Source organism: Octopus sinensis, linkage group LG13 (genome assembly GCF_006345805.1).
Source record: "Octopus sinensis linkage group LG13, ASM634580v1, whole genome shotgun sequence".
NCBI classification, from domain to species: Eukaryota; Metazoa; Mollusca; class Cephalopoda; order Octopoda; family Octopodidae; genus Octopus; species Octopus sinensis.
Window position 1 is genome coordinate 61706457 of NC_043009.1, and position 22894 is coordinate 61729350.

At 37.0% G+C, this 22894-nt stretch overlaps 1 protein-coding gene across 8 annotated transcripts in view; it reads right to left on the reverse strand.

The window, feature by feature from the left end:
- Positions 1-22894, reverse strand: part of LOC115218474 (CDK5 and ABL1 enzyme substrate 1-like) — a 98613-nt gene that overhangs the window by 22799 nt on the left and 52920 nt on the right. For 5 of the 8 annotated variants that reach the window (XM_036508434.1, XM_036508438.1, XM_036508436.1 and 2 more), the window contains 5 exons: positions 10440-10561; positions 8170-8365; positions 6414-6497; positions 4201-4321; positions 1789-1909 (listed from right to left, as the gene is read on the reverse strand). In XM_036508434.1, the coding sequence (XP_036364327.1) occupies positions 1789-1909; positions 4201-4321; positions 6414-6497; positions 8170-8365; positions 10440-10561 (644 nt within the window). The remainder of the gene's footprint in view (positions 1-1788; positions 1910-4200; positions 4322-6413; positions 6498-8169; positions 8366-10439; positions 10562-22894) is intronic. The other 3 variants (XM_029788309.2, XM_029788308.2, XM_029788313.2) reach the window with 1 other exon arrangement.

The window sequence follows — 22894 nt, forward strand, 5'->3', positions numbered from 1 at the left end:
TTTCAATGGTTTAGTCAGAGAAAGAAGAGCAATACCCACGACCTTCTTTTGTAGGACCCTAGTAAAGGAAAATGGAGGATAAAACCATGATTAATGGATTACACCAACACTACACACCTGGTCTGAATGTTTGCAATGGAGTGGATCCTGTGAAAGGCATCCGATGACCAAGTGGTTGTGCTAAATTGTATGATAAATTAACTTTATCATCATAGATAAGACAGTACATTAAAAATGATAAGGGCTTTTTCAGAACAAGTTAGAATTTTTTCAAATTGCAGCTGGGTGGATAAGGTATTATATATCCAGTCTACCCAGTCTTGAGTAATGAGTTCAAATCTGTTGTAACCATTTTGTTGTTTATGAACAGAACAGCATAATTTATCTTATCTCTGTTCATCAAAATATCAGGATTAAACACCTGATATTATGTCAATGTTAACAGTAATAGACTGGCATCCTGTCCATGGCTTTGCCATGACTTGATAAGCTTTCTCCACAATGACCGGGTTTTCACTTGAGTTGGCCATTTATCATGATCAATTTCTTTCCACTTCATATTCTTTTTTTGCAGAATCTTTGAATCTCAGTCTAGGTTTTCCATGATTTCTTTCCCCTTGTATAATTGTGAGTAAAGGAGTTGTCTGGGGAGTCTGTTGTCCATCCTCTGTAAGTGTCCCAACCAGCATAAATTTCTATCAGTGAAGATTTCCATCACAGGAGGAATACCAGTACACCATACAACCTCTTCCTTCCTGATCTTGTCACAGCTCTCTTATTACATGTGCATATAATTTGAGCATTATAGATTGTCCATGTTTCAGCTCCATACTGCAGGGAAGAAAACACTACATCTGCTCAATGCCACGGAAACAGAACTAAGGGCTCGTTCTCAGGGTTTTCGCAGACATATAGCTTTATTCAGCAGTTGGAATATTTCTGAGGGTCATAACAGTCAGCAGAGGGTATAACAAGTCTGCACTAGCTATAAGCAGTCACTTTTTGGGGATATAAATGTCCTTACCTCTAGTTGAAATAGTTACACCTGCTTGTAAATTTTACTACCTCTGGTTATAGCAGTCACCATATTTTATTCTTTTCAGACATCTACACACTATGTATATACAATAAACATGTAGACAACACAACCATACAACATAAATGTTATCTGAATATATATATATATCTATATATACAATAGAAATAAAGACACTGTGTTTACAGAGTACATATTTACCACTTCCACAACAGTAATGGTTTCAATTCCCCTGAACATGAAGACTATGCAATACTCATCAACTCAATACAAATATATCTCTTCATTATATTATATCTACCATGTGTCCCCTCAAAACTTGTAAACACTTTAACCAGTCCTTCTTCTCCAGAGACCTACCCCACCCACTGAATCACCTCCAACAATTACTGTGATTAAGATAACCAAACTTAGAGTATTGAGCCCTTAGGCAGTATCTTGGTACCTTGTGGTGGTACTTTTGCAGTTACCAAAGTAATTTGTTAGTGTCTTGGTCATGCAAACTAGTTTAAATATAAAATACAGCAAGTGGAGAAAAATACAAAGTGAAAAGTTCAATTCCAAACCACAGCTCTACTAATGCATGCAGATAAAGATTAGAAAACAGTAACAAGGAGAATAAGAATAAGAATAAGAAGAAGAAGAAAAATAAGAAATGTATATATTTCAAAAGAGAAGAGAAAATGGTGCAGAGTGAAATGTGTAGAAATTGGAAAGTCTTTGAAGATGCAAAAAAAAAAAACCTGACTAACCGGAAACTGTGTCTGATGTTGCACCACCAGGTGGAACCAAAGGTGGTGTTTCCTGAATCTGTTTCCAGGAAATTGACTGTTGAGATGTTGGCACCAGAAAACGACTGTAAGAAACATCTTGCTGCAATAACACATGAAAGAAAATATGATGAGATTATGAATTACTATGATTAGCTGTGCATGGGAGAGAGGGAGGATTAAAATCGTTATCTTTCTTATTTTATTTAGTGTTTCTCGTTAATTTTTCCAGGGTTAGCCTGAAATGGATGAAATAGCTAGGATAAAACTGAAAGCAATACTAAAATTTGACAATATTTTATCATCACAATAAGTAAGTAAATATAACAAATTTTTTTAAAATTCAAAAGTATTTGAAGATCAGAGGTCAAATGTTCTGTATTTATCATAACAAGAAGGGACCATCAGCTTATTCACACAACCTGTTAAAGATAATAACAAAATCACCCTCAAAATCACATCCTATTGTCTTAGGAGAGGATGGTCACATTGAATAATGTAGTCCTAAATATGCTGTCAATGAAATAAAGACAGGCTGGTTACAGGTGAATTGTATTTGATTTGATTGTAGACCTACTCTTTCAGGATTGACCTGGGGTTAAACATCCATAATTTATGTTGAAAAATGCAGTTTTATTTGTGTTTTTTTAAAATTATTTCTTAGAACTGTTGAACCATGTTAGAATTACCTACAGAATTTGGTCACCTATGAAACAAGTAAAAGAAGATAAAAGAATTTGATTGTCTGCCTGTAGGTCGACCGAGGTCTCAGTTATTCCCCTTACTCTCAGTCTGAAACTAGGTGAGTGTGTATGAAGATGTTTCTTATAGGTGAGTGTGTATGAACGCATTGTTAAGACGATCACGATGCAATCTTGAGGTCTTGCAATTAGATCCCACCACACAACACCTTGGACAAATTGTTCCCTACCATCGTTTTAAGTCGATTGAATCCTTGCGTAGACAGAAGCCTTGAGGAAGCTTGTACAATGGACTGCACTTTGTTGGGATTGCTCTAATAGAAGTTCAATATCATGGTTCAAGTGAATGGTTTCGGTTGGAATTGACTTCAAATTTGAAACTCCTGAGGAGAACTTGGGCATGAACGAGGACTGTGTCTTGGTAGAGTAGTTTGTATTCTAACTGAGGATTATGTGATTATGTTATGTATGCAAGTGTATATGTAACATATACTAAGTTATATAGTCTATAATACAAGGAGCAGATAATTACACTTGTTTAGTGTGTGTGTGTGTGTGCGCGCATGTGTGAATAAATACAAGATCCAAGAATCGAGGTGTAGGGAGAAAGTTAGCTTCAAGCATTCTATAGTAAATATAAAAAACAACTTTCAGGGACAATAGTGGTTTATTGAGACGGGAGGTTGTGGATTTTTTTCTTAGTAGGATAAACTGAAAAAAGTTCTTTTATATTTCAGTAGGTGACCAGCGTTCCCAGGTATGCGAATAAGAATACAAGAGTTAAGGAATGGAGTAGATAAGATCTGGGCTACATGCTCCATTTATTTAACAAATGTAATATATATATAATGTATATTTTGCACATTACTTAATCTTTCTTATATGTTTTATCTTATATTTAATCTTTCTATAATATGTAATTTTTCTAACTGGTATAATTTAATTTTTCGTAATTGAATTGATAAAAGGTGGGTTTTTTTCTAATTTATATATATATATTTGTTCATTTCATGTCCATTTTCCTTGCTTGCACGAGTATGACAAATATATTATTGAAGCAGCGTCTTGTAGCGTGAAACCCTTCCTGTTCTTCAATTAAGAGATTTCTTATTCCACATGTCTACAAAGAAGCAAAACGAGTAGACAAGTTGTCGACAGGAGAGATGACAACAACAGTTTTTCTCAAAGTGACTGTCATGAAGGGAAAATGTAAAGAAACATACAAATGCACATATGTCCATATGAGGCTTTTTAGTTTTGTGACTTGTATGCTGACTTTACTAGTGTTGGTACAACAAAAATAAAACACTTGATACACTCTGTAAAGTAACTGGTGCTAAGAAGGGTATCAAGGTGTAGAAAAATTGCTATAGCTGATTTTGGTGCTTGATACAGTTCTGGAATTTGTTGAATTTTGTCAAATTGTGCAACTCATGTGAGCATGGAAGACAGACATTTCCATCTACCAAATTCACCGACAAAGGTTTAGTTGGTTTGGGGCTAAAGTACAAGTTCTTACTGAAGGTGTCGTGCAATGAGATTGAATTTGAACAGACATAATTAGGAAACTTCTTAACTACAAAGCAATGCTTACATCTGTACACAGCTATAACAGTGTCCATTATATGTATGAGTGTGTGTGCATAAGTCTATTATTTCTTTCAGCTGGTTCAAGAATAATGTTGATGCTTACCTGGCCTTCAACCTTTTCAATAGCTTCAATTGCAAGGTTTGCCAGCCCATCATAGGTACAAGTTGATGTCCTTTGACCAGAATGTTGACGTAAACGAGTCTCTTCCTGATGGATCTCTAATCTGCAAAACAATGACAAAAGTAATGAGAAAAAGGGGGCAAATTTATTAAATATGTATACATATCTTTATGTGAATAGATACATTGTAACTGCATTGAATTCAATGTGTGTGTGCATATAAGACATGAATGGATGTTTGAGATTGTATGTGCGTGTATGTATATGTGTGTGTGTATTTGTCAGTACATAAGCAGTTACAACGTCAATAATAATATACTTTTTTTAATTGCAAAGTCTTTGATCTGATCTTCCAAATTAATCTTATCTCACACATCTGCTTCTAAACTTAATAGAGATAAGGCATCTCGAATATTATTCAAAGCAAGTTTGAAGTGATTTCTTTTGTGCCACAAATCATTTACCATTTCTACAGTGACTGAATCACATGCTTCTTTTGTCCAATAGTTAATACAGCATTGATGATACCTACATATAGATGATGATGATGATGATGATGAATACATTATATTTAGTTACGATAAGAGTTCAATTTTCCAAGTGTATGTTTTATTTACCAGTAAGAAGTAGGGGTTAGGACCCATACCTTTTTCTATTTTCCCAAGTGTAGTTTCTCCTGCACTGGAAGACAAAGATGATGTTGGCATGGTTGATGTTCAGTGTTGAGATAATAGACATATAAAGCATGTAAACACCATCTATAGATAGGTATCCTCAATGCTGTATTAATTATTGAGCAAAATAAGCACATGCTTATGGTATCAGGGGAAGGAGGGGGCACCACAGAAATGGTAAATGGTTCACAGCACAAAAGAAATCACTTTAAACTTGCTAAAATAATATTTAGGATGCCTTATCTCTACTAAGTATGGAAGCAGATGTGTTATATAAGATTAATTTGAAAGATTTGATCAAAGACTTTACAATTAAAAAGAGTAATAAAAAAAAGTCTTCATGTGAACGTGACCTGGGTGTTATTGTCGACAGTGATTTGCGTTGGACAAAACACATCGCTAAAATTGTCAAGAAGGCTGAGGGGGTCTTGGCATCACTCACCAAATCCTTTGTGAGCCGCTCTCTGACTATCTATCTGCAGCTTTATATAGCTATGGTAAGACCTCACCTGGAATTTGCATCACCGGTCTGGAACCCCTATCTTGCCCAGGATATCAATCGTCTGGAAGCCGTTCAACGACGTGCAACCAAAAGAATACCCTCCATCAGGCATTTGCCATATTCTGAATGCCTTACTTCCCTGGGCATGGATACATTGAAACTCCGACGTCTGGCAGCTGACTTGGCAGACACCCATAAAATTATCAACCATCGTACAAACAATAACTCTGAGCACCTTTTCAAACTCCACCCATCTAACAACACCCGTGGACATATTTACAAAGTCAGAAAACAGCACAGCTCCCATGACTTTAGGAAACATTTTTTCATGCTGAGAGTTGCTGAAGCATGTAACAAATTGCCGGCATCAGTTGTTAGTTGTCGGAGCACTGCATCCTTCAAAACTTCCATGCTTTCTGAGATTCGCCAACACTACACCTGATTTTCTCCCCTCCATACACACACAAGCATGTATCTGACTCATGCATTGTTCGCTTTCCAGACATTTGTACATTACTGCATGTGCTTTATATGCACTGTCTGACAAGTTGTGGTGCACCTGAGCACTGTATACAATAATTTATTATTATTATTATTATTATTATTATTAGTAGGAGAAAATTTTTCAAATATAAAGTGGAAGTATACAAAAATAAACATCAATTTTTCATCTTAATGTTAGTTTAGTTTCATTTTGAAAAGTAAAATATCTATTTTATGGTTTATTATTGCTTATATTTTGGATTATATATATGGGGGCACCAAAATCTTTTAAGTGCTTAGGGCCTCTATGCGTCTTAATTCAGCCTTGGATATCATGTAGGTAGACACAAAGTTTATACAGTAGACAATGCAGTTATCTAGTCAGATAAGAAGACAGGGCCTATCTAGAGACATCTACAGGGGCAAGTCTTCAGCATAGTTAAATAAATACATGAAAATAGGCTGGAAAAAACAACAACAATTTGTAAAAAAGGAATCAAAGAATATTTGTAAAAATTATTTATGTAACAACTTACTTGGAGCCGTGTTGTGTAGATCTGTGGTAGGGAATTACGGAAAAAATGGCTAAAGGAACTTTTGTTTGACTCACAAGTAACACTCTACAATGAAAATTAAACATTATTACTTTTTGTCACAGGATCAATGGACAATAACAAAGTAAATGGCTTTGCTAAAAGTAATTTAAGACTGAAATGAAGGTTACAAGTTCAATCTCTACCATCAATAAGAAACTTATATAACACACACACACACACACCACCATCATTTAATGTCTGTTTTCCATGCTGGTAAAACTAGCCCCCCCACCCAATGGCTCCAGTTGTCTGTTTTGGCTTGGTTTTTGTATGGTTGGATGTCCTTCCTAATGCCAGCCACTTTACAGAGTGGACTGGGTGCTTTTTATGTGACACCAGCACTAGTAATCTCTCTCTCTCTCTCTCTCTCTATATATATATACATAAACATACACACACACACACACACACACACACATATATATATATATACACATATATAAACACATATATATACATACACAATGGATAATATACATATATATATACACACACACACACACTGAGACCCCCTTAGGTCATGACTGACCATGGGATTGCACCTAGAAAGTTACCCTCCCAGGTACAAGTTCGGGCAAGGTTGTTTATGGAAGACCAGCAGTTGCCCATGCATACCAACCTCCCCTCTCCACACCATCAGTGTTATCCAAGGGAAAGGCAAAGGGGTCGATACAGCTTGGCACCTGTGACGTCGCAACTCATTTCTACAGCTGAGTGAACTGGAGCAACATGAAATAAAGTGTCTTGCTCAAGAACACAACATGCAGCCCAGTCCAGGATTCGAGCTCACAACCTCATGATTTTAAGTTCGACGCTCGAACCACTGAGCCAATGCAGAGAAGTGTATTGTGATCAGTGGTGTATAACAACATCTGATCATCTTGTCAATATAGTAATATATATCATCATCATTTTCCATGTTGGTTTTAATCATCATCATCGTTTAACGTCCACTTTCCATGCTAGCGTGGGTTAGACAACTTTGACTGAGGGCTGGAGAACCAGATGGCTGCACCAGGCTCCAATGTTGATCTGGCAGAGTTTCTACAGCTGGATGCCCTTCCTAACGCCAATATAAATATATATATATATATATATATATAGATACATACATACATACATGCATATATATATACTGTGGGAAGAAGAGAATCCTAATGAATAAAAAACATGGAGAAATATTTTTCTCTCTTAGACTAAGAGTTTACCTGAAAGATAAGGGATTCTCTTCCCCATATATGCACCTGTCCCAATTTACTCAATTCACAACACACATGCAAACACATTTTTTACTGGTCCCATTGGAGTGACACATAACCATTCCTAAAACAACATTGACAAATGCTCTATAAAAGATGGATACAGGCATGTTTGAGAAAATAGCAAACTGGGATCTCTAAACATTATTATTGCATTCTCACAGCATTTGTTAACTCTGAATATCCTTGCTAATCTTCAATATCTTTGCTAACCCTAAATGTTTCTTGCGTGTTTCTCATTTAACCTCTTTGTAACTTTCAAAACTTCTATAAATTTTTCTCAAAGATGCTCCTGAATTCTTGTTCTAAGAAAGGAAACACCTGATGCATTTCTTAAACCATTAATAATAATAATAATAATAATAATAATAATAATAAAAATAATAATAATAATAAAAATAATAATAATAATAATGAGATAATAAAATGTGACAAACCTCTCATCTTTAATTATTCTCTTTTTATGTGGAGTAATGAAGTGTATTTCGCCAGATTCTTTCACGACCCCTTCACTGGAGCTACTGGACAGGGAGTACGACTGTCGAGAAGCCCTTTCAGCTGACACAACAAACACAACAAAATCATCATGATCATCATCGTCATTATTATCACCATCATCATCATCATAATTAACTACAACAACAACAACATTACCCAATTATTCAATCATTTCAGAAATTCACAGAACCATGAAATCTCTCCTTCCAACCCAATTCAGAATACCACAAAAATTCTCTCAAGCATATCCAGCACCTGTAGATGTCCTGGTTTGCCATTGTGATTACACTGGTCTCACTAATCTACAAGATCATTTAAAGATCATGGCTACTGTCCATGTTCCTCTTACTAGAATATGAAAATGGCATTTTAAGTAGGGTGAGATGGGAGGTGAAACCAGGTTGTGGCTATTACTCCCAGGGAGCCTAACTCTGAGGTGTGGTTTAACTATGGAATTACAACCATGTTTCGTGGTCTGTTACCACACCAGCTCCTTTATAGGATCCAGTTAGCTCAAGACATCATCAGGAGGAACCACGTCCGGTTTCGGCCCCTACTCCTCTACCGTTTTGACATGGCGGGGCCCCCCCTTTCGGAGGTGTCTTCAGCTCTGGTGTTGGGTGCACGTCTTCTTTCTTCTGTTCCCTGGCCTCTTCGATGTATCATCAGCGAGTGTCAGCCGGTGACTGATTGACTTGTCAAATTGTTCCCTTTAAATACCTGCCTGCCACCAATAAACATTGGTGGCATGTTTATCTTCTTTATCTAGTTGTGGGGAAAGGTATACTGTCACACCTCTTAAGGCTAGGTGGACCGTTCCTTTTGTGGAACCTACTTATATTTAAGTAGACTGGGCTGTTGATATTACTTTGGCCGGGAACAGTACAGTGACCTATACCACTTAGTGGTACCTATACACAGCAAAGTCAATGAACTGTTGACAGCATCTTGGTTATGATCACAGTTCAGTGGACTATACTACACTGTTGTATCTACTTAAAGCAAAGCAGATTGCTGATAGTTAAGTATCTTGTTCACTGACACTGTAGAATGAACTATACTGTTGTGTGGTACAAATGGGTTGACTGATCAATTTGTAACTGAATATCTTGATCATAAACATAGTACAGTTGACTTGGTCATGGATAAAATACAGTGAACTATACCACTCAGTGGTATCTACGTACAGCTAGGCAGACTGCAGATTGAACATCTAAGTGTGCTGAGTACAGTTGTCTTGGTTATGAACACAATACCATGAACTACATCACACTGCGGTACGTAACAAACTGGACTGTTGTCATTTAAATGTCATGGTCGTGGACACAGTACAGTGAACTGCACCATATTGAGGTATCTACTTACAAGGTGGACTGGTCATTTGATGGCTCATTGTCATGTTCATGGACACAGTACAGAGAATTATATCACTCAGTGCTACCTTCATGCAGGTAAATATACTGGGCAGTGTCTTGGTAATGGACACAGCAGAATGCAAACATTTGAACCAGTAGCATATCAGTTAGTTGTGTGATACCCTAACAATTTCTTGAAGAAACATCAACGAGGCAGCAACACTGAGATGAAGCAACAAGTACTGGTTACAAGCTAAAGCTGTAGGGGAAGAGAGCAAGTGTAGGACTCAAGTTGAAGATAATTTGTGAAAAGTTAAATTAGATGAGGAAACAATCAACATAAGAAATACCTATTTCTTTACAACCCACAAGGGGCTAAACACAGAGAGGACAAACAAGGACAGACAAACGGATTAAGTCGATTATATCGACCCCAGTGCGTAACTGGTACTTAATTTATCGACCACGAAAGGATGAAAGGCAAAGTCGACCTCGGCGGAATTTGAACTCAGAACGTATCGGCAGACGAAATACGGCTACGCATTTCGCCCAGCGTGCTAACGTTTCTGCCAACTCACTGCCTTGAACATAAGAAATACAATGATTCAGGATTAAGGCAATTGGAAGTATATATATATATATATATATATATTCATTCAACACATTTCAGAGTGGGAAGACAATTCTATGAACCATGGGCTGTATCCTAGTCTTTTTTTCTTTATTCTTGTCAAACATATAAGTAAAGCATTCTAAAGAAAATTAATTCTGCTAAAATCTTCAAGGATGCTTCTCAGCAAAAACAAGTTGGAATTATAAAATTTTCTCTGTGTGTTTTATCAAAGAATTCTTACCAAATCTCTCTATACTCTCTTTGATACCCTTCATACTAGGAATGGCAGCTGTGGCTTCGGTAGTAAAAGACAGAATCTTCCTCTTCAACAACTTCTCTGAATCTCCAGAATAAGAACTGGCTCTATAGAAAATGGAGAGAAAGTACAAACACAGGTTGTACAATTAGTATAAAAATATAATTACCAGTATGCAGAAAGTGACAGGTAAACTGAAATACATACGGATATCATAAACATATAAAGAACAGGAAGGTATTTTGCAAAGGATCCAATCTTAAATAAGAAATTCTGATCTCATTTTGAGATATAAGACTTACAAGACATACCTATAATACAGTCTAAGTGTGGCTCCAAATGGACAATAGTTTAAAAAAAAATTTTTTTTAACATTTTTACAACATCTGGATTCTCCAGCTTTCCACAGTAGAAACTTTAATGCTCTGAGATGATGAATTCTGAATTTGAATTTGTTTATGTCTATATCAGGGTATATAGGAATTTTATGTACAAATATGCATGTACAGTGAATGCTACTTGAGTGTATGCCTGTAGGTGTCTATATTTACATTCATGTACAGGTATACATGCCCATGCATATGATTGATTGATTCTAGTTTCAGCTCACGAGCTGTGGCCATGCTGGGGCACCGCCATATGTATGGAATGAGAGTGTGTATTTATGAGTACTTGCATATGTTTAAAAACAGATCTCTGAAAATATATCCTTCATAAATTGCATTAATTTACAAACTTTTTCAATTCATTATAATCAATTATTATTGATTTAAAATTAGGTATCCACTTATTGTAAATTATTCATTCAGTGATCCACTTATTTATCTATAATTGCATATTGATCATACTAGTAAGCATTGTACCTGTTTTTTAATATCAATTATAAAGCAGTTTTGTGAATGTGTGCTTTACTTAACATGAAATGACATTGATTCATTACAGTGTCTACCTCTAATTCTTTGATGCTATATTTCATGGAGAAAATATTTCACCTGTAATAAATCAAATTCACTCTAAATGCTGGAATCACAAAGAAATATCCTGAAATAATTAAAATGCACTCACAGATTCAAAATGTTCAATTTCAGACAAGCTACTGAATTAGCAAAAGCAAAATTTCTTTACTAAAACATTAAATCTGTAAAATGCTACAATTTGCTCAACAGCTATCCTTAAATCATAAAATCTTCTTTGGATATTTGGTCTCCTTGATCTTTGCTAGCACTGAGGCCAGTGGTTATTTTGCCTAATGCTCACTGCACTGTAGAAGCCTTTGTGTTATGAAGCTGAAGTGAAGTCTTTAGGATTGAACAATGCATTCAGTATAAAGCACTACATCAGAAGGATGGAAGGACCATTCAAGAAAAGTATACACAACTATACTGCATCATTCAGAAACTTTGAAAAGTAGAGCATAACTACACTGGAGATTGAGAGAAGGCCACAGGCTATGATATGAAATGGGAGTTATTGGAGAAATGCAAGTCACCCTTCTATGGCAGAAAAAGATGTATATTCTATTTAGCAGAAAAGAGATGGATACTTCAGAACTGTCTCATGACAGTGCCAAATCATATATGTTTAAATCTTGTTTACATAAACATTTTAGAATACTTGTTCAAACTGCCTTAGAGGAATAAAACCTTCAATGCCTCTCACTCTCTCTCTCCCTACACTTACAATATTCTGAGCTTTTTAAACTAGATTTCCAAACCGACCTTTATTATAGCAAGGGAAATAACTCTTCAATTCTTGATCATGAATTACCACAGAGAATTCAGCTCTTAATGACTTCAAATTTTGACACAAGGCCAGTTAATTTTAAGAGCGAGTTAGTTGATTACATCAAACCTAAAAGGCAGCATTTACACTGAGAACATAAAAAGCCAGAAGAAATGCTGCCAGGCATTATGCCTAACATGCTAACCGTTCTGTCAGCACAACTAAGAATGAGAAAATTTTCTTGATAAACATTATTTTTTACTTCTCTGAAAGGCTTTGCACACAAGTCTTCTGCAATAGCAGCAATTTCAGACCCATAAATTATCCGTCTGATGATTATCAGGCATCACTTTTACATGAAACTTGGAGTCACAGACATTGTTAGAATGATTGTTATTAAATTATACATGCATGTGTGTATAGACACAAATACATATCTCTGCCTTTTGTTCATCTTAATCTTGTTCCTTAAATCTTCCACCCATTCTGGTTCTTTTGATGCCATTGCCTTCTCTCCCTCCCGGATACCGATTTCTGGTCCCATTCTTTCCTCTGCTGTTCACATTATAAAGTGGTTGTTTGTATGAACAGAGAAGGTTTAGCATTATGAGAAAGTGCATCCAGTACACTCAGTAAAGTGGTTGGCATCAGAAAGGGCATCTGATTGTAGGAACTGAGCCAGATGACATGTATGAGTATCTGGGCTTTGAGAACAATAACTCCCAATGGAAAAGTGACTCAGACTGCTATGACTCATCCCACAATGGAGAGTCAACATGAAACAATAAGGATGACACACACAAATGTGTGTGTGTGCATGCATGGGTGTGTGTATATACATATTCTTTTCCTTGCTATATTGACCTTACAGCTTGCCAGCTGTTTCAATAAACTGTCACAATATCTTCACTGTAGGAGATTAGACGAGACCCTCAAGTGATTGTGGTAACATGCTGAAACAGTTGGTGTTTCCTTGTTCTGATGTCTCTAACCTAATTCTTGCTAAATGCCAGGATAAAAATTAACATTTTACATAAATCTTCCTGTAGTAGATTTTTTTTTTATGGATTATTGTCTTTTCAAGGAGATTTTCAGTAGACAAGGCATGGCACACACATCATGCTGAATATAAAAATACCACTCTAGAGCACGTACAACATTTGTTGAGATCTTATGATTGAAAGAACTGTATCAGAGTCCCCCCTCTCTCTATATATATATGCACACACAGATACACACATACATCTGTGTGTGTGTGTATATAAATATATATATATACACACACACAGATACATATGCATCAATGTGTGTGTATATACACACACACACACACAGATACATATGCGTCTATGTGTGTGTGCATATACACACACACAGATATATATGCATCTATGTGTGTGTGCATACACACACACATGGATACACACATGCATGTGTGTGTGTGTGTATATATAAATAATTGAGGGCATCAGAGTTATAGTGTGAAGCAGAATAATTTAATCTTTGACTTGTCATAGATAACATGACAACAAACAGCGATCTGCACATAAACAGTGCAATCACAGGTGACAGATGACTAAAAGGTTAATTTCTATGGAGTCCTCCTGAGGCCAACCGCAACAACAGCTGATACTGACCTCATTACCACTGAGACTATACTTAAGGTATGTGGCTTGAAGAGAAACTAAGACTTTTGAAGTTTTGTGGTCCGCAATAACCCAAGCCTTTGTAACTTCGGGAAACCAGGCGACCCACCTGATTATCTACTACTCAGATGAGCACAAATATGAGGCCCATATAGAATTCATACATACTAGGAAGCAGAATAGGGAGTGATTGTTGTAAATAGTAAATTTTCTTTGATGGTGATTAGTGACATTTGAGTAAGAGCTAGATGGACCTTGGGACACATCACAGGTTAGACAAAGAAGGTATAGTAACTGAAAGGTCTCTCAGACAGGTATAGATTCATTAGGAGAAGAGTGAGACTGAGACCTCTAACATACAAGAAAATAGGGAGTTTCTATAAGACAACTTGCTACAAGCCACAGACCTGGTCTGTAAATGAATCAAAGCATCAGCCAGATCATCGTCGTCGTCGTTGTCGTTATCATCATCATCATCATCATCATTTAATGTCTGCTTTCCATGCTAGCATGGGTTGGACGATTTGACTGAAGACTGGTGAACCAGATGGCTGCACCAGGCCCCAATCTTGATCTGGCGGAATTTCTACAGCTGGATGCCCTTCCTAATGCCAACCACTCCGAGAGTGTAGTGGGTGCTTTTACGTGCCACTGGCACGTGGGCCAGTCAGGCGGTACTGGCAACAGCCATGCTCAAATGGTGTTTTTTATGTGCCACCTGCACAGGAGCCAGTCCAGTGGCACTGGCAACGACCTCGCTCGAATGCGTTTATATAGTATTGTATGATAAACAGATGAAGGTATAAAGAGCGAGAAACGTTCTTGGAAAGAATAGCAGAAAGTGGATAGCAAGGAACAATATCAGACTTCATGAAGAAAAGATTGACACCAAGTATACTTTGCCAGGAGAGAAACAGAAAATAAGAGCTTTGTCAATGTTTTAGGATATGAAGATTGTAAAGCAACATATCATTATGAAACAGAAAACCGTCGGTGAATAAAAGCTCCATCATTATATATTTCTTTACTACCCACAAGGGGCTAAACATAGAGGGGACAAACAAGGATAGACATAGGTATTAAGTCAATTACATCAACCCCAGTGCGTAACTGGTACTTAATTCATCGACCCCGAAAGGATGAAAGGCAAAGTCGACCTCGGCGGAATTTGAACTCAGAACGTAACGGCAGACGAAATACAGCTACACATTTCGCCCGGCGTGCTAAAGATTCTGCCAGCTTATAGTGGTGCAATCACCTTCACTGATGCTAAAATAAAAAGGAATCATGGGAATGCTACTACAAGAGGTTACTGAATGAGGAGAATGCATGGGAAAGAGAGGGCCTATGTTAGCCAAAAAGAGGAACCAGCAATTGAAATTGATCCCTAAAAATATAGTTGAAATTAGACGTTAAAGATAGAGAAAGCCATCATGGCTAGCCTCAGAGATATTGAAAATATCTATAACATATAAGATAAAGATCCTACTTGAGTCATATAGATTCACAGGACTGGTTTCCCAGTTTCTGTGGTGTATATATTTTTTGCGCCTTGATGGGATGCTGGTCTATTGCAGGAAATACTCATTTTTGTCAGCTGAATGGACTGGAGCAATGTGAAATGAAATGCTTTGCTCAAGAACAATGCATTGGCTGATCCAGGAATTGAAACCACAATCTTATGATCATGAGTCCAACACCCTAACCACCAAGCCATGCACCTCCACACTGAAAATATCTAGTGAAGACTTATGTTGTTCATTTGCATAGATGGTAAAGCAGTACAGGAAGGAGCGACTCCTAATCACAAACATAACAATATCACCATCAACAGCTACAAGGGTAAAATTAAAATATTAGGAAGAAATAAGTACAGAGATATCAAACTAATTAGGAAGAAAAATGAACTGAGATGAAATGCAGATCAGATTTATGCCAGGGTGGTGTGCCCTGTGCCACTGTTGCTCTTTCCTTAGTGAGACAACAAGAGCAAGTTCAAAATAAATAGCGACACATACTTAGCATTCGTAAACCTAGAGAAGACACTTCATAGAGTACCACACCATCTTCTAGTTGTTGCTAAGGAAACTGGCTGAAGATGAATGGCTTATGAGGGCTATTCAAACCAGGTACAGGTATACTGTGATGTATTTAGTGATGTATTCAGTGAAGAATGTATCGTTGCAAGCAGGTGTCCATCATGTCGCTATTCTCAGACCACTTTTGTTTATTAGAGTTCTCCAGGCCATGACAGAAGAATGTAAGACCAGTTGTCTGTGAGAACTTCTGTATGCTGATGACCTAGTTTTTCACAGTTAAATCTGCCCAAGAATTGGAGAAGAAATTTCATATGCAGAGGGAAAGCCTAGAAATGAAAGCTCTTAAAGTAAAGCTAGCAGAAGAAAGGAAAAAAAAAATTTAGTTAGCAAGAAAAAACAACATATGACTCTACAGCCATCTTGGAAATGACCATGCTCAATATGACAAAAAGATGAAGCCAGTAATCTTTATATATAAAAGTGAAGTTGTGTGTCTGTCTCCTACGATTTAGATTCCTAACTACTCCCACATTTTGCGGTGCAGTTTAACCAAAAGCGGGTATCTTATAGTCGTGATTCATATTGAGCCCTTCTGGGTATTAGCGCGCATCTACGATGAGTCTATGATTTAAAAAAAAATTTACCATCATTTTTTTCCATTTTAATGCATTTTTCGCTATTATATAAGGGAAGTAACTCTCTAAAAATGTCTACGATGAGTCAACGATTTAAAAAAAAAAATTACCATCATTTTTTTCCCATTTTTAATGCATTTTTTTGCTATTTTTTGGCTATAACTCTCTAAAAATGCTTATATAGTTATTTCCCTTACAAACCCGAGCAATGCCGGGCGATACTGCTAGTTTCATATAATGAACTAAAATTAAACAACAAAATGTAGAAGAGATGCACTGGGATTATAGGTAGACTGACAAAGATGGATTTCCTATACAGCACATGCATAGGAATGGCTAAGGGGAAAGAGTAACCATAAAATAAATTTTTTGATTAGATTTTGATCAGAGTGCTCTAAAGATGTAGTTAATTGCTTCTGTTACCTAGATGATATAATTAGAAGCTGAGACAGGTATACCAAAAACACAGTAGTCAAAATAAAAACAAGGAAAAAAAGTTCAGGGCAGACTGAATGATGCTTAGATGCAAAAAAGAATAGTTAACAATAAGTGTACTCATAAATTAAATTTTTTTGAAAGCTTACAGTGTTCTGTACTAAAATAGTTAATAGCTTCTGTTATCTAGATGACATAATTACTGTTATCTAGATAACATAATTACTCTAGACACAGAAAGCATAGTAGTTAGAATAAGAGCAAAGAGAAAAAGTTAAGCCAGCTATTACCTCTACAGGCAACAAAAGTGAAGGACAGAGTGTAAGATGATTATGTACGAACTACAATAGTGTATGGTCGTGAAACAGGGACACCGACTTCTAAGGATGAGTGAAAGTTGGAAAGAAAGTTACTATGTGAAACTGGATGTGTAAATGACAGCATGCATGAATGATAGCACATAAATCATCCAATAATAATAATAATGATAATAATAATAATAATAATAATAATAATAATAATTAATTCTTTTTATTGGCCACAAGGATATAATAATAATAATAATAATAATAATAATAATAATAATAATAATAATAATAATAAGTTAAATGTAGAAAGTAAGAGAAAAGAACAAGAAAGACATAGGAAGAAGTGATGAAAGCCATTCCAAGGAGTTGTACCTTAGAAAGGAGATGACCAAAAAAAACCCCCAAAAAAACCAACCAGGGGCAAGAAGCTGTGCTGGAAAAGACTTATTCAATCATTCAAGTATGGAAAAATGATGATGCACACATGTATCATCATGTAGTACTGGGTTTGATTAATTGAGTGGCACCTGGGGCATGTGTCTTCCAGCGCTTTGTAGTCCAGTACAAAGTTCAGTCCTTGTTGCAGTTGTGGTAGCTTGTGTGCCTCAATGACCCTGAGAACTTTGCCAGAGGAGCTAAAGCTCCTTGTAAAGCTGCCCAAGCTGGATAGGTCAAAGGGAAGAAGTCTGACTAATATAGACCATCCCAGAGATAAAAAGGAGTTCGCAAAGGGTCATAACCACTACTTTTACAAAGTTTAAAAGAAAAAGTCACAGAAACATCAGTGACAAATCAAAGCCAACAAGCCCTAAGAGGGGAAGGCCTTCTCTCAAGGAAACATGATGCAGTACAGCAAAATCTGAAAGGAAGCTGCAAGGAAAAAAAAAACAAGGATCCGACTAGAGAGAAGCGGAAAAAACAGACTCAGCCAAGAACAGAGGAGAAAAGCCACTGACTCCACAGAGAGTGAAAAGCTTAAGTAACAGCTTGAAGTCTTAGGTATAACATAGGGGAATAAAAAAAATGGAAGATTACAGCAAGAATATCTATGATTAAAGGGTAATTGTCCTTCAAATCACACCATTTAGTCTTAAAATAAAGGAAGAAATATTGTACAATGTAGTTTCTGATATACAAAAAGATGAGACAGTCATGGATGGAGAACCTTTCATCATAGGTTTTCATAACCTGGATTGACCTAGGGCTAAATAACAACAGTTGCTTGGATAGAAACAGTAAACTGTTGGAAAAAATATCCCATCCCTCTGGGGGTTCATAAAATAAATACCAGACATATATTGGTATATAGGTAAATCTGGTCCCACCTCCTTCCAACTCAAACTATCTACCAAATCTAAAAGTCATAACATTATCATTGAGAGAGAGAGAGAGAGAGAGAGAGAGAGAGAGGGGGAGGGAGAGAGTAGTGCATGCCATCAAAGTGACACTGGGGTACAAATATACAAAGCCCAATATACTCAAATTGACAATCCATCTGATAAGGGTACACCAGGCACATATGTTACAACCATATCTGCATGATGTGTTGATCGTATATCAAGATAAACAGTACATGACCTTGCAGGTTAGAATTTTCTTCAGGTTGAGTAGCCCATCCCACTCAAAAGAATGACAAACAAAACACCCATGTTTCTAGAGATGAATTATTTAAGCTCCAAAGAATTCCTCTCAACACATAGCTACGATGCGCCCTTACTACTCTTGCTCATGATCAGAGATGCACATATCGTCAGCCACCAAGGGACATGCTCATCTGGTTATGGTTAAGCAACTGACAAGCAAATCTGTGGTACTGAGCAGAATATTTGCTGTAGCCTATCTTCTACCACCAAGACAAAACATGTATATGATAACACTTCCAATCAGCTAAGATCAGAAGCCAGGACAGCCTGGTACTGCATTAGGGTAATTATTATTATTATCATTATCATTATTATCTCTGCCTTAGTGAAGGCTGAGGTATTGTTTTCAGTCATGTTTGTTCGTCTGTGGACAAGATATTTCAAGAACCACTGGATGGATTCGGATGAAACTTTCAGGAATGTTTGGCCTCGTGACTGAAATGAACTGATTAGATTTTGGGATCAATCTGGTACCGGACAAAGGTTCTGGATCATTTTACCAGCTTTTTTACTTAATTTGAGAGTGGTCAGGTTCAATATTATTATTCTTGTTTGTGAGAGCAGTTGAGTTTGTTTCAGATATTCTCATTTTAAAAATCATCTCTGGCTAATCATTGAGAGGACATTGGTGTTGCCATGGTGGAGGTGCTCTTGTTATTATTATTATTATTGTTGTTATTATTTGGCCTAATGGTTAGGGCGTCGCACTCACGATCACAAGCTCATTGTTTCAATTCCTAGACCAGGTGGTGCATTGCTCTGCAATCACTTTGACACCTGGCGTGTGGTACACCGCACACCTGTTCAAGCAAAAGCAATTTGATGTGGGGAGTGATGAGCAAACATGTGGCACAAACATTTAATCACTATAAACAAACCATTTGTGCAGGTCATTTGGCAAGAGCTGAATACTCATACGGCGTCTTCGATGGGAGAGTCCACCATTTCTATTTTCGTTATTATTAAGGCTGTGAGCTGGTAGAACCGTTAAGACACTGGACAAAATGCCCAGCACCATTTCTTCAGGTACTTTATATTCAGAGTGCAAATTCCACTGAGGTCAATTTTGCCTTTTGACCTTTGAGGGGTGGGGTCGAGAAAATAAGTATCAATCAGGTACCAAAATCAGTCTAATCAAGGAGACTCCTCCCACCAAATTTCAGGCCTTATGCCTATAGCAGGAGGCCACATCTCAATCAGTCTAATCAAGGAGACTCCTCCCACCAAATTTCAGGCCTTATGCCTATAGCAGGAGGCCACATCTCAATCAGTCTAATCAAGAGACTCCTCCCACCAAATTTCAGGCTTATGCCTATAGCAGGAGGCCCATCTCAATCAGTCTAATCAAGGACTCCTCCCACCAAATTTCAGGCCTTATGCCTATAGCAGGAGGCCACATCTCAATCAGTCTAATCAAGGAGACTCCTCCCACCAAATTTCAGGCCTTATGCCTATAGCAGGAGGCCACATCTCAATCATCCTCCCCACCTCTTTTTCTTCTTTATTCTTTACCTTTGTATGCTATGCAAATGTCCCTTCTTTTCCAGTGTATTCTGTGTATACTTAATTTTTCAATTATTTTTTAATCATTTCATCATTATAAGTAAATCCCTACTCTTTAAGTCTGTCTCTGTATTGTCCCCCTTCATACTTTGACCTTGTGGAAAATAAATTAAATCATCATCATCATAGTAGTAGTAGTAGTGATGGTGGTGGTGATAGGAGTGCTAGAAGTAGTAGTAGTAGTATCAATGCTATTTTTGTAAATTGAAACTATTTTGTCTTTATTTCTGTCATCGTCATCATCATCATCATCATCAATGTCAACAACAACATGACCAGCTTATACAGTGTCAGGCTAGAGAGTTTATCAAGGAAATTCTCACATCTGTACTGCAAAAGTGTGTCAAGGTAAAGAGCTAATTTACACCACTCCTCCCACCTCTCTCTCTCTCTCTCTTTTCCATATATAAATAAATATATATATACACACATACACAAATATATACATATATTCAACATGTATACACACACATATATAAGTGGAATCAACCTCAAATATAGCCAAATAAAGATATGTGAGTGTTTACATCTATGCATATATACATATAGATACATACATGCAAATACACACATGCACATACATACACACACACATATATACCAATAAATACACATGCATACTTATATAAACATATATATATATATATATACACACACATATATATATAAACATACATATACATACACACACCTATATATAACCCTACATATGCATACACGTATATATATATATACATACATACACACACACATACATGCAATACATATACACACACATATTTACATACTCACACAGAGATATGTGTGTGTATGTATGTATGTTTGTTTACACACACATGCATATATATATATTTTCTTTTCTACACACACACACACACACACACAATCGCTAACTCCTGTTCAACTGGTAAACGTTCAAAGTTGTATAACTTGCCCCTAAAACAACCTCAATTTACAACACCACCTCCTCACCACCACCACCTACACAAACTATTACCATAACTACTACTACTACTGTCTTAATCACCACTACCACCACTACCATAACATCAATCACTACCACTACTTTTACCACAACTTGTACTATTTTACCATAGCTACAGTCGCTACCACAACTTCTCTATTACTACTACTACTATTACCGTAGGCAGTCACCATCATCTTTAATACCACCACTACCATCACTGCTACTACTACTACTACCACTACCATCACCACCATGACAACTGCAGTTACTACACTACCTGCACTGTTACCATTACGTTTGTTACCACCACCACCACCACTGCTACCACCATCACCACCACCACCATTTCAGCTACTTTCACTATCCATACTAGTAACCATTATTAATGCCAGTTACTATCTCCACTTTTACAACTATTACTTATTTCTGACTAGGAGTACCTCCACCACCACCACCACCACCACCACCACCACCACCACCACCACCACCACCACAGCTACTACTCCAAACAACTACCCCCCCTATTATTTCAAACAATCACGATGACGACTATCACCACAACCACCACCACCACACCACCACCACCACCGACACCACAGTTTATTGCACCATCCTTAATATAGCAGCCAAATCTTCCTCAGTAAATTGGAATGTTGATGGAATAAACAAGTTTTCATTGGTTGTTGTACAGCCTCTCTCTCTCTCTTCTTATCCTTCCACCTCTGGTCAGTTATGAAGAAGCAGGCTTACAGCGCACAGTTGTTATTATCGCTTAAATGCAGGTCAGGCCTTGGATCAAGTACTTCTGACAGCTTGGCTACAACTGTGTCATGCTTAGGCCTACTTAAGTTAATCAGACCAATCCACCCAGCTGTTGTTACCATATGACCATGATGATGATGATGATGACTATCACAATCACAACAGCAACACTACCTTCATTTATTGGTAATCCTCTATACAATTGTCACCAGGTTTCTTAACCATAACAAGGTGTTGATTACCAGTTTTTTTATAAAATTAGATCAAGGGTGAGGAGGAGGTGCTGTACAAACAACAATCATACCTGACAATAGAGTACACACACACCTTAGCTCTCTCTTTTTCTTTCTCTCTGCACCTCTTTTTTTATATATATATATATAGGAAACTACAGTCAGCTGTTAGATGACATATAATGGGTCACTCAATGCAAACCTCTCAGCTGTTACTTTCACGGTTGAAGTACTTCTATCTCTTCTACTCTTAGCCCACCTTTCCTTACACATACAAGGAAGCTTAATGACTCGCTCAATATTGCAAGTAAATCTGTTTTGAAAACTGACTACACCGTTCTGACCCAGGACACTGAGGCACAGGTTTGGCAGTGTAGAGAAAACATTTGCTTCACAAGTACACAATTCAATTTCAGGTTCTATGCCACTGCATGTAACCTTTGGGGAGAGTCTTCTACAGCCATGGGTTGACCAGGCTGGCTCAAGG